A 12410-nucleotide genomic window follows, 5' to 3' on the forward strand; every position below is an offset into this window, starting at 1 on the left:
CACGCAGCCGCATAGGCGCTGGCCGTCGTAAGGGTGCCCGCTTAGCACTGACAAGAAGGCACAGAGAAGCATGGCGGGCCAAGTCATGTAGCCCACCAAGTGGATGCATGATCGCGCAAGGGTCATCCTTCCCACGTATATGAGCTCTTGACGCCTACGTGGGTGCATTCGACTCCTGCACAGCTCCTGATAATTATAGGCCTTTATCACCCGTAGCCCTGCTATTACTTCGGTGACATGCCGTGCACGGACATCGCGCGCAGCAGCATATCGTTTTTCCAGGAAGGGATTGCACAGGGCCAGGAGGCCATGAAGGGGAGCGTGGGAGCCCACGCCCAGCAAGAGCACTCCTTCAATCTGAGAAGCCAGGATAAAGCAGTCGTCGGCAACGTGAGTGGCGCCGCTATCATCCTTGGTGTGTTCGACACCAGATTAGAGACGGAGCGGGCACCACCACTAATGAAAGTAATCACCGCCGGGGATCAAGCGTGCGTTGCTGCAACGTTGGGAACGCGCGCGAGCTTCTTGTAAGTAGCACAGCTGGCCGATGCAATGGCTGGAAGGCGCCGTCAAGAGCTGTGCAGCAAGGCCGGTAACTACCATGCCCATGCCTCGTGGAATAAGCGAGCAAGCACGCTGCCACCAGAGTCGCGGAGGTCGGCTATATGACCAGTGCGGACGTCGGCCATGGCCTTTGGCTGCACGTGAGGGGGAAGCGCGGCAAGTCCCACTAGTATGGAGGACACACCAAGGAAGGGCCAGCTCGCCTTCATGACCAGAGGCCGATGCGGGCGGGTCTAGCAGTTGCCCGTGCCACCGCCAGAGCGCCTTCCAGCCTAGTCAGGACCTTACCGTAGTTCATGGTTGTTGGCAGAGAGGAACGCCTGAGGCTTCAGTGCCCCTGCCGCGAACGGTGCCATCCGTGGAAACGTATAGTAGAGGATGAATGGGCAGCGCTCGTCTGCTCAAGCCCATGGCCCTATGGATTGGGGCAGAGGGCCGCGCGGGCCATGAAACCGCAAACATGGGGGACGGAAGCCTGGACTGGAACCGGACGACCGCCCCGCTCCCGGTCGTGTGGTCGGACGTGGAGCCGGCGATCTACGAGCTCAGCGAGTCGTTCCTCTCGCTCTTCGAGGACGAGATGGGCGCCGACGAGGCGAGGTGGACGCTCCTCCTCTTCCTCCACAACGGCGGCTCCCTTTTCAGGCGGGTCCTCAAGCGGTTCGGCGTCCCGGCGAGTGCGCGGCCTCCCTCTCGGACCTGAGGGCGGAGTCGACGCAGAACGCAAGCAAGCAGCTCCCGCCTCCCCTGGCCCACTGCATCCAGGTCCTGCACCTTGTGCTGGCCTCCCTGAACCTGCGGGGGGTCACCGTCTGCGACCGCCTGGACGGCTCGGTCGACTGCTTGCCCTGCCTCCGCACCTTCGAAGGCTTCGTCAGGGCCCTGGTTCAGCCCTTGCGCGCCTGCTCTCCAAGCTGATCCAGGCAGGCGCTCCTCCTCCTCCTGGGCCCCTGGGCGGCCACAAGCAGGCCCGGACGTGCCGGAGCATCCGCAGGATGGCCCTGGAGGAGCAGGGCAGCGCCGGGTCCTGCGCGATCGAGACCGTCGAGTGGCTTCCGCCCCCTTCTCGTCCGGCAACGTCTCCCCTACGCCGACAAGGGCGTCGCAGACCAGATGGCAGAGTGTGCAAGCGTCATGACGGCCTTCAACGCCCCCAGCCCAACAGGCGGCGCCCGGGCCGGACGTGCGGATCGGCCTGCAGTCCCTGGCAGACCTCCACGGCGGGCACGACGCCGAGCTGGAGCGCACCCTCGGCAACGCGGTGGCCACCGGCGACTACCGCGTGTACCTCAACAGGGTCAAGCGGGGGCTGACCGCGTCCTTCCCGTTCTCGGGGAGGCCGGGTGCGAAGGGCAATCTGCCCTACTTCGAGCGGTGCATAGAGAAGGCGCTGTCCTTCAACCACCACGAGGAGCGGTTCCGCAGCATCAAGTGCCACGAGCTGGTCAACGTGCTCGCCTACGCGCTCCCCCTGGACGTCCAGCGGGCGATGCTCGTCGGCATTTCCAACGAGGCCGACTGCGTCCTGGGGCACCAGCTCTACCACCTGATCCGAGAGGTCGACATGCCGGCGTTCCTCTCGTCGCTGCTCCGCCTGGCGCTGTGCGGGGTCCCCCACATGCTCGAGACGGTCCTGTCGGCCAAGGCGGCTGCGGGCACGACGAGGGACGCCGAGAAGGGCGCGTTCTCCAGCAACACCCCGTCGTCCACGCGGCACATCCGGGAGTCTGTGCTGAAGAGCTGCCTCCACGTCCTTCTCCTCCTGCAGGCCAGGCCCGCCAAGCAGGGCGCCCCGCCGGACCCGGCGCTAGACCCCGCGAGGCCCCTTCATAGCCTGGTGAGCGGCAGGCGGCTGCTCTGCCTGCTGACGGCGTCGCGCTGCTTCTACGGCTACGTCTCGCACATCCTGCAGTCCTCCAGCACGGCGGCCAGCCAGGGGCCGCGGCGCAGAGCGTCCCGGGCGGGGCTCCAGGCCGCCGACGGCGTACATCCCGAACAACCTGGCCAACCTGATGGAGTTCCTGCGCGGAGACAATAGCACCAACAACCCCGCCAACATAAGCACGGCGGGCACGCTCACGTGCAGCTTCCCGGGGTACCAGCTGTCCAAGGTCAACAGCCTTTCGTCCATCGTCGTGCTTCTGAAGATCGCCAAGCACATACTGCCCTTCGCGGCGGGGACTACTCGCGCATATACGGGGTGTTCGAGCTGCAGGGCCTCCCCGCCTTCCGCGAGCACCTGACGAAGCTCATCTACCAGCTCTCCATAAGCCCGTGCAGCGAGGACGGCTGGCGCTGGCCCACCACGGCTGGCTCTACGAGAGCAGCCTGCCGACGCCCCGGAGCAGTACGCGGCGGAGGAGGCCGTTGCGCTCTCCCAGCTCCACGCGGGATGGTCCTGCAGCCGCATCTGAAAAGGACCCGCGTGTCTTTAGTCAAACAAATACACTGAACAGCGGGAAGCATCGGTTCTACAGTAAACCTTGCCTGGGTGGACTGATGGGAAAGAGGGCCAGGGTGGGTCTCGGCTACGGCCGCTGGGTGGAGGGGCTTGTAGAGACAGACGTCTTCACAAATCTGGTCCTGTCAGACTGTCACGGGTCGCGTCCGCTGGCTCCTTCTGGGGCTGCGCCAATCACCGCGTCTCTGTCCTGTGTGGTTCGTGGCGCAGCTGCCAAAGCAATCCTACTGGTGAGCCCCGACTAGGTGGACATCTGCAGACGTGGAGCACCTCTTGGCGTTTACTTGAAGACCTCCATGAACTCCTCGACCGGCTTGTTGCAAGCACGACAGACCTTGCTGGCGACGTCCTTCCCGCAGTCCTTGCAGAGGACGTAGTGCTTGCACGGCATGCAGACCAGGTTGGGGGCGTTGGCGCGGCACTTCACGCACTTCGTGTACTTCTTCGAGTTGAGGAGCTTGCGGATCTCGCCCAGGCACTTCTCGAGGGACTTGTTCAGCTGCTCCTCCGAGATCTCCGCCCCCTGGTCGATCCCCGAGCAGGAGAGGGAGTAGAACGCCTCGAAGAACGAGCGGAAGATGGCCATGTTGTGGCTCTTGACCTCGGCCTGCTGCGACTTCTTGGCCATCTCGGTGTAGGTGGCCGCGACCCTCTGCCGGAGCTGCTCCAGCATCGCCGCGTCCATCGTCTCGATGGTCTTCAGCCGGAGGACCTTGGCCGCCTCGAACTGCTTCGCCTTGGAGGCGTGGTTGAGGGCGGAGAGCTTGCCGGCGTCCCGCAGCCTCCCCTCCTTCTCGAAAAGGGCCTGGATCAGCTCGAGGTTCCCCCTCTTTGCCGCCGCGATCAGCGCGAAGGACCCGTCGTTCGAGACCAGGCCCGCCTCTGCGTCGACCAGCTCCAGGGCGACGGCGGTGTGCCCGGCCTCGGCGGCCCACATGAGCGCCGTCTTCCCGTCTGCGTCCCTCTGGCCTGCGTCCGCGGCCTTGTGGGCCCTGACGTAGTCCAGCCTGTTCTCCTTGGCCGCCTCAATAAGTGCCATTCTTTGCCTCCCAATTGCGATCGCGGCTCTTCATAAGACATAATTGATAGAAAACTTGGAGACGCTGTTTCATGGCACTTTGGCACGGCCAGAAGCATGGGGCGCTGGTCCGTATGGCCTGTTCTCCAGGGCCTTCTGCTTCTCGTGAAGGGAACGACGGGTTTACTCGTGAGCTCGTGGAGCAGCTTGGTGATCGTTGCAGTCATCGGCGCCCGGTGTACGGCTGTCCCTAAGGAAGGATGCTATCTCAGAGTAGCCCTTGGCCTCAAGCTTATCAAAGAAGGATTCATTAGACTTGTCTATTAGATGCCCCTCCTTTTCAAATAGCAGCTTCACTATCTCTAAGCGGCCGCCATACGCTGCGTGCACGATAGCGGGTAAGCCATGGGGATCCAGCATGCAGCCTTCGCGCTCCATCAACAGCTGCACTACTTCTGCATGATTCTCAGAGGCAGCCTTCATGAGGGCGGTCGCACCACAACCATCCCGTGCCCTACTCTCATATGGCATCAGCAGTCGTACTGCTGCTACGTGGCCGCATATTGCTGCTTGTATTAGCGCTGTCCCAGTAGGTGCCAATCGCTTCTTCTGGACGGGTATGAGTGCGCTTACTGCTAATGTGTCGTTTCTTTTCGCGGCCCGCATGAGCGCTGTGACGCCCCTATCATCGGTTGGGTCGAGAGCCTCCACCACAGCTTCGTGTCCTGCCTCTGCCGCAAGGATCAGGGCCGTGTTGCCTTGTCTGTCGGTCAGGTCCTCCTCGTACGGAGCCAGAACAGAAGCAGCCTCCGCATGGCCCTCCTGTGCAGCAATCATCAGAGCAGTACGGCCGTTCTTGCTCTTCCTCCCATGCTCATGAGGGATGAGAATCCTAGCTACCTCAGGATGGTTCCCGTGTGCGGCGTGCATGAGCGCGGTCCAGCCGTTTTTATCTTTGAGACCCTTCTCCTTCTCAACAAGCAGCTTGACAGGACCAATGTGCCCCTGCTGGGCCGCGTGCATGAGGGCCGTCATCCCCCGCTCGTCGCGCTGACCGATACAATCTTTCTCGTTGGCCAGCATCTGGACAGTCTCCATGTCATTCGTGTGTGCAGCGTATATCAGTTGAGGCAGCGCGGAGAGGTTGATCTGGGGGCTACTCGTGTTCATCCCACTACTAGATTGTGCAAGCTTATCCTCCAGTGCCTTAATCATGGCTAAATACTCCTTGCACTGATCTTCAAGCGCGTCGATCCTGGTGGTCTTGAGTCGGGGCTCCTGTCCCAGGGCGTCGGCCTCACTTGGCCTGTTCTCAAGAGCGCCCTTTAGAGAGGCAATCTCAGCAGACCTGGCGTCGAGGGCTGCCTCAAGAGCAGTGACCTTATCCGACTCGACCTTGAGCTCGTCCTTCAGAAGCACGATATTAGCATTAGCACTGTTCAAAGCAGCCTCCAAGGCGCTGCATTTGTCTTCTAGTGCCACACACCGATGCCCCAGCTCACTAACTGGGATTTCTGCTGTGGCGAGCGTCTCGTGCAGCTCCCTGGCCGTCGGCCTCCTCTCTGGCTCCAGCACGAATATCCTTTCCAGAATGCTCTTTATGAAGCCATCAGTGACACCGCTCAGGTTCGGCCTCCACCCGTCAACGAAGACGTCTTTTGGGTCTTTACCTTCTAGGAAGTCCGGTCTCCTCAGAATAGTAAGCTCGTAGACGATGACCCCGAGGCTCCACACATCGGAGGCAGGGCTGGTCTCGTTGTGGAGGAGCACCTCGGGGGCCATGTACGGCCTTGTTATCGCGGTGATGCTCCCGCCTCTCAGGGCGTTCCTGCAGAGGCCGAGACCAGCGATGACGAAGTACTCACCATCTGCGCTGATAAATATATTGGCAGGCCTGAGGTCGCGGTGGACGAGCCCCCTAGTACCTATCCCACTGAGGCCGTAGAGATAGGCGAGGGCGGCAGCGACCTGCCTCAGGACGGAGAGAATCACAGCGATAGGGACGGGGATCTTCCTTCGCTTGTGTTCAGTGAGGAGGCACTCGAGAGTCTTGTCGTGGCGGTCCGTGACGACGTAGATGAAGTCATCATCCTCGACCACTTGATGGTGCTTGAGGACCCCCGGATGGGAGAGGTCGAGAAGGGTGGCCAGCTCTAGTCTGATGGTGTCCAGATCCCCCTTGTCCAGGCCGTCGAGCAGGACCTCCTTTACGGCGAGGCCCAGATAATCCTTGAGAGAGTAGACTGTTCCCGCGGGACTTTCATTAAGCACGTCATTCAGTTGCTTGTAGAGCCCTCTGAGAGTGAACGGTGGGACACTGAAAGCTATTGTTGCGGATCCAGACGAAGCAGCGTGCATCCTGGTTTTATTATTTTGGTAATCTACAGTTTTGGAAACGATCCGTTTCCACAGGAGTTTATGTCTACAGATCTGTAGTGGTCCAATACTTGCGGAGGGCTTCTGCATCAGGAGCGAGAAGGCCACCTGTGCGACCGTTTCACCCACCGGTGTCCTAGCGCTGACCGAGGGTGAGAAGGTCTGTTCCCCCTGGCCTCTGCGGAAACGGGTGGCTGTGTGACCCACTAACAGCCACCACTTCATTAGGGTGTCTGTTTGCTGCACAGCTTGAGGGGAATCCGATCTATCATCAAATGCAACCAACAGTTAGGCGCGTTCACTCACGGGCTTTCTGGGCGGCATCCGTAGACAGGGCTCCTCCAGTCCAACGCCTTCACTCTTGAGAAGAGACACCACTTTGGAATGACCGTTCATATCAGCTACGCAAAGAGCAGACCTGCTGCTTATGTACTTCTCCTTCTCCAACAGCAATTTGACACACTCCAAACAACCAAAGTATGCTGCAATTGTGAGGGCAGTCCAGCCCCTGTCCCTCTCCATGCAGCCCTCAGCATCCAGGAGTAGCCTCACAACCTCGATACGCTCGTTGGCTGTCGCCCACATGAGGGCCGTGTACTCATTGTTACTCCTCATGCAACGCTCGTGCTTCATCAGCAGCTTCACCGCCTCAACGTGTCCGAGCACCGCGGCGACCATCATGGCTGTCCCCTCGTATATCTCTACCATCCCTGCCCTGACAAGCTTCGCCACCATCCTTGCCTGCTGAGGAATGTAGCGCTTCACTGCATCCACGTCGTTTCGCTTGGCCGCCTTCATGAGGTCGGTGACGCCATCCTCATCCTCACCAATTGCTCGCGGAGGCCTAGCGGGGCTGTTCTCGCCCACATCCTCCTCATCTGTGTCCTTCTCAGACATGAGGGGCGGGGTGTCGTCGTGCTCCTGAGAGCAGTGATCTGAATCATCTGTAGACGACATTTTTATTCCATGGTCACAAAGGAAACGCGTGCACTGGTAAACTTGCGATTCACGGTATTGTTTACAGATCATCCAGATAGCGCACCAAACACAGATTGTACGCCCTGGATCCCCTCTGCCCTTCTTGCCTTGTGTGGTAAGTGAACAGTAAGGGTGGCCTCGGCCATGATGTCAGGAACGCTGTGAGCAGAAGAATTTACTCTGTTTCATCGAAGTTTGTTTTTCAGCTGCCGTTCGAGCAACTCCATCCATGCGGGCCATCATGCTGGGCGGGTTTCTTGTTCATTCACCCATTCGAGATTCAAACTTCGCAAGTCAGATTATCATCCACTTCTGACGGAAGAAGAACTTTATGCCTCCCTCCAAGGTGATAATGAATGCACCGGAGAATCTGCAGCTGGCAGTGGATGCGCCAGTCACCCACCAGCCAAACCGAACTGGTCGAGATAGACTCACCACGCGACCCCTACGGATCCCTCGGAGGGCAGGCCTGCCCTGTGGACGCCTGGCTCGGGCAGAAGCGGACCGAGCTCCTGGCTACGCAGGACAGCGGCGGTCGGGAGTCCACCACAAGCAGCTGCGCGGTGCTTGACACCTCGACGTGAGACGTGGCATCACAGCAGGCTGCCGAGCGGGACGGCCCGTGGTGGGCAACGCATCATACACGAACAGTGCCCTGACCGCCCCGATGCTCCCGGACATGCCCCTCGAAGAGCTGTGGCCGGGCCAGCCTCTCCAGCTGAACGACCCATGGCTCCACGTACACTCTGCGGCACGGATGGGTGCAGACCACACCAGCCGAGCCGGCACACTGCACAGGGTGTGTGCCTGCGAGTGTGTACTGGCTGCTGACCATCTGGCACCACAGGTGCACTACGGTTCATGAGCAGAAGGGCGGGCCGGGCATCTCCTCCGCGCCAACCAAGGGTCGACATGGGGGTCCATGGACACATGCTACAGTCCAGGAGGACACATGGCGAGCGCACCCCGACAGCAGGACCGATGGTCCACTCCACGAGGAGGCGAGGAGGAACCCGAGTCGACACTTGAGGCTATGACACGTACGATCTTCGTTATGGAGCGCCAACACAACAAGGTGACCTTGGGCTACATGGCCAAGATCGTTGCCACAACTGACGGTAGGCCCCCTGGGGCTGGCCATAGAGGGGGAAGTCCTTAGAAGGCACTGCAGGAAACCTGCAACACCTCCCAAGAGAGATGAACATAAAGTTCTTCCCCTCCCGCCGGAATCCAAGAGCATCAAATTTTCGGGTTCTGGATTTCAGACAGATGGACAAGCAGGAGACCCGCTTGGTGAAGCGGCCCGCACAAGGAGATTTACTCAGACAATAGCTAGCAAACTAACCTTGACAATTACTTGTAAACTAGGCCATGAACCTGTGCGACTATGTAAATTTTATTGACCTCCGAAGAGTTCTATAATTGCAGTACGGGTCTGCTTGAAAGTATCCTGCATAGACATCAGAGCTTGTGTTTCAAACCTTGCGCTTTCTAATTCCGCGTTTTGCAGAGATAGCTTTAGAAGGTTAACGCCGGCAGAGTGAGCAGCTGAGACGTCCTGGGCAGCGATACTCATTGACAGACTAAGAGCAAGCTTCCGCTTAGCTTCTGCTTCCGCTGACACGTCTTCGAGCTGTGTGTGGATGTAAGAAGATGCTTGGTCAAACTCTCCGAGAGCCTCCTGATATTCTGAAGCAATCGCGACAATATCCTCAGCAGCCTTTCTGTGAGCCACGTGCAGGATGCGCACGCGCTGATCGTCGTCAAACATAATGCAGCCATCAGAAGCCGATTCTGTCATTTTTGGGCTGTTTGCAATTTACTATCTCATTGTGAGTCGCTACATAGCTCAAAGCACCTGGAGGATCATCGCTGTGAGGACCTGACTTAGATGATTGTCTTGGCACTCTGCCATAAAGACCTCCAGGGCAGAATCCGAGTTCATCCCCCGATGAATCTTTACTATCGCCCGCTTGGCCGCAGCCAGAGTCTGCTGGTCTGATGTGCTCCTAAGAAACTCATCCATCCTGTCAATCAGTTCCTCTGACAAGTCTAGCGCCTGATGATGGGGCCTGTAAACCCGCTTGACTATCGAGTTACTTTCCATAAAGGACTGAGTAAGAGTACTGACACTGCTGTCGATGTTCGAATGACCAGGGTTGCGTATTGCTCGGAGTCCTTGAAATAGATCCTCTAAGTCAGCAACTAGTGCGGCCTCGTCTCCTAGAAACGCGCCAGAGTGCCTCTTTGGTCGCTGCCTCCCTGGTGCGGGACCATCTGTGATCTGAGAGGACGCCACAACAGCTGTTCGGGAGTCATGGATGTCTGGCACGTCGTATTCACCGCTCTGCAGAGAGTATTGCACATTGCTGTTAGAACCTTCTCCTCGCTGATTATACTGAGTTGTCTCGTACCCCTTGTATGCCTGGTCCCGCTGGCTCTTAGACCCAGCCATCGCCGCTGACTGCACGTCGTAAACATCCCGCCGGCCAGGTTTTCCGCTTCCGTTGAACTGATGATCACGAGTACCACGTTCTGTACGATGGCGATTTTCTATGTACTGAAGCAGCTCTTCATCCTCCATTTCCCTGTTATGTTGTGACCTAGCGTTATATCGGGGTGGTGGACTGCCCTCCTGGCCATAGTACTCGGTAGTCCCCGCGGCATCATAAAGATATGGCCTGCTGCCCCCTGGTCCCATGCTTCTAGATCCGTGACCCCGGGAAGCACGTGATCCCCTAGAGAGAAACGAGGCGGACGGAGAAGAAACGCGGGTGCCATCTGTCCCGGAAATGTACTGCGCCGGTTTACCAAAGCGCTCTTGAATCGTCCGCTGCATATTGTTAAACCGACGCACGTGTTCTTTGAACATGAATCCGTCGGACACAAAAGGAAGACGACTTGTACGATTCTGCACACTTGGTGACAAGGGCATTTTGTCAGATTTTTAATTTTCCGCCGATTCACAATTTAATGCGGAGTCAGACGCTACATTGCGCCGCGTTGGACTTCCCAGCACAGGGATTCCAAAGAAACCAAGGTGAAGTGAAAAGATTGACGCCAGGTCACGAAGGTGTCTTTTTGACATCTTTGTGTCTTGACAAACAAGTGCTGTAAGCCACGGAGTAGACGCCCCATAGCGCTGCACTATGAGAATAGCAACATGAAGTGCCACAAAGGAGCATCCAGTTTGGGTCAACACTTCGAGTTGAGCTAGATCGAGCACAAATGAGTTCAAAAATGGAGCAAGCGGGCTAGTTACATATTGATTGATCAGTTCTGTCTTTACTTTATCGCAATCTATCTCCTTTTTAATTATCTGTATTGCACAATCATAATCCAGACACCTCCCTGCTTCTGTAAGAGCGGCTATGTACCAATTTAAATTTGTGCCAGATGGATCAGGATTTATAGAAGGTGCGGTATTCCAACTGTATTTGCATCTGCACAATGAGCACAAGCTTGGCTCCACACATTTGCTGCCAAATATGCAGTGCTCAGCTCCAGCTTTGTGGGTCTGCTTAGAGCGCTCACAGAGCGCTAAGAAATAGACGGAGCAAAAGGGCGAGTTATGGGCTGTCAACATAAAAAAGGAGGAGCCGGAAGAAGCCAACGCAGTTATTCCGATTGGCTTCACCTTTGTGGATTGCATGCTAATGCAATTCTGTAGCGACATCCGTTTCAGCTGTGATTTGGATAACGGTGGGAACCTAGCTGTCAACCGAAAGCACTCATCTCCGCAGGAATACACAACTGCCAGAGTGTTTCCCATAATATTACTAGATAGTATTCGTGAAGAAAAAGCATCCAACAGGTCCAAATCAGCTGTTGATGATATAACAATCGAATAAGCTGTATCTCCATAGATTAAGATAATCAGTCCGCGAAGAAGCAAGAGAACTCCTTGTTTATCAACTGTTTGCTGGATTTGTAGAACGGCGTTGTACGTGGTCAAAGTATCTCCGTGGCTGGTACAGAGATAAGCGGTCATATTGGAACGAAGAATGGCGTACGCAACTTTCTTCCCAGATACAGCAACAAGCGAGACAATGCTATTGCTCTCAAAACTGCACACCCGCACTAATCCACTGCATGTTCCACTGTACACCGTTCCTGTCGAAGACATGGCATGAACCTCTGTGTAGTCAGTTGATATATGGGTCAGTACCTTAGCCCCATGCGGAACTAAGTGCGGTTGCAGTTGCAGTGGCGGCACAACGTGCACACTATTAAGTTCTGTGGAGTATAGACGACCATTAGAGAGAAAGTAGAGGGTATTTTGGAGCATAGAACACATTGTTACGTTATATCCAAGGACAACCTTGGAGGATAAGATGCGTGAACTCATAGATATCATGCACAGAAGAAGGGACCCGGCAGATGTTACAAGGACAACATGACATATATTGTCTTTGACAGTTACAGATACAATACAGACGGGCACATCTGCGTCGGTCAGTGCATGCATTGGATGACACATGTCAACAAGAAAATCAGTGCATCCTTTAGCATCACCTCCATGACAACCCTGGGATGGGATCTCCACTCTCATGTGAACGGAAAAGGGAAGCTGAAGTAAGGACATTGGTTGTGTAACAGCACAAGATTCGATACTTATGAGGGTAGCCCCTGACCTAGATGTCCAGATGGGAACATCGTGAAGCGTGAGGCTTGATGCATTGGCTAATAGTCTGCTTTTTGCCTTGCGCTCATGAGGAAGACGACTATAAGGCATTCGATGTGATAATCCCGTGATGGATAAGTGCACATTTTCTTGTACGCTGGCCGGCAGAGCTGCAATTATTTGGCTGAGTTGTACACGTGTTGCTGTTGTCGTTGCTTCTGGTGCAATTGGATCGCACGTTTCCTCGAGATTGCCAGGCATCTTTTAACTTTATACTACGATTGGCTAGTAGGGCTAGCTTGGCTCCCTTTTGAGCGCTTGGCCCACGGATTAATTGCACTGAATGATAAATAGCAAAGCATAACGTGCATAATTTGACATTCCACCTT

General features: G+C 56.6%; 6 protein-coding genes across 6 annotated transcripts; all 6 read right to left on the minus strand.

Annotated features, from left to right (window-relative positions):
- Window positions 1-3305: 3305 nt before the first annotated feature.
- On the minus strand, window positions 3306-4064 carry GL50803_0061489 (Ankyrin repeat protein 2; the record flags this gene model as incomplete). Its single annotated transcript, XM_038046275.1, has 1 exon — window positions 3306-4064. The coding sequence occupies one exon, from the start codon at window positions 4062-4064 to the stop codon at window positions 3306-3308; it is 759 nt and encodes a 252-aa protein (XP_037901538.1).
- Window positions 4065-4226: 162 nt separating this feature from the next.
- GL50803_0061490 (Kinase, NEK) lies at window positions 4227-6644 on the minus strand (the record flags this gene model as incomplete). The annotated part of the gene is made up of 1 exon (XM_038046276.1): window positions 4227-6644. The coding sequence occupies one exon, from the start codon at window positions 6642-6644 to the stop codon at window positions 4227-4229; it is 2418 nt and encodes an 805-aa protein (XP_037901539.1).
- Window positions 6645-6707: 63 nt separating this feature from the next.
- GL50803_00135725 (Ankyrin repeat protein 1) lies at window positions 6708-7448 on the minus strand (the record flags this gene model as incomplete). The annotated part of the gene is made up of 1 exon (XM_001704820.1): window positions 6708-7448. One exon carries the CDS (start codon window positions 7446-7448, stop codon window positions 6708-6710), a length of 741 nt encoding a protein of 246 aa, XP_001704872.1.
- Window positions 7449-8793: 1345 nt separating this feature from the next.
- On the minus strand, window positions 8794-9198 carry GL50803_003581 (Intraflagellar transport complex B, subunit 20; the record flags this gene model as incomplete). The annotated part of the gene is made up of 1 exon (XM_001704819.1): window positions 8794-9198. One exon carries the CDS (start codon window positions 9196-9198, stop codon window positions 8794-8796), a length of 405 nt encoding a protein of 134 aa, XP_001704871.1.
- A 48-nt stretch (window positions 9199-9246) lies between these two features.
- On the minus strand, window positions 9247-10332 carry GL50803_003582 (uncharacterized protein; the record flags this gene model as incomplete). The annotated part of the gene is made up of 1 exon (XM_001704817.1): window positions 9247-10332. The coding sequence occupies one exon, from the start codon at window positions 10330-10332 to the stop codon at window positions 9247-9249; it is 1086 nt and encodes a 361-aa protein (XP_001704869.1).
- A 12-nt stretch (window positions 10333-10344) lies between these two features.
- GL50803_0022308 (uncharacterized protein) lies at window positions 10345-12282 on the minus strand (the record flags this gene model as incomplete). The annotated part of the gene is made up of 1 exon (XM_001704815.1): window positions 10345-12282. The coding sequence occupies one exon, from the start codon at window positions 12280-12282 to the stop codon at window positions 10345-10347; it is 1938 nt and encodes a 645-aa protein (XP_001704867.1).
- Window positions 12283-12410: the final 128 nt, after the last annotated feature.

Source organism: Giardia intestinalis, chromosome 1, assembly GCF_000002435.2.
Source record: "Giardia intestinalis strain WB C6 chromosome 1, whole genome shotgun sequence".
Lineage (NCBI taxonomy): Eukaryota > Fornicata > Diplomonadida > Hexamitidae > Giardia > Giardia duodenalis.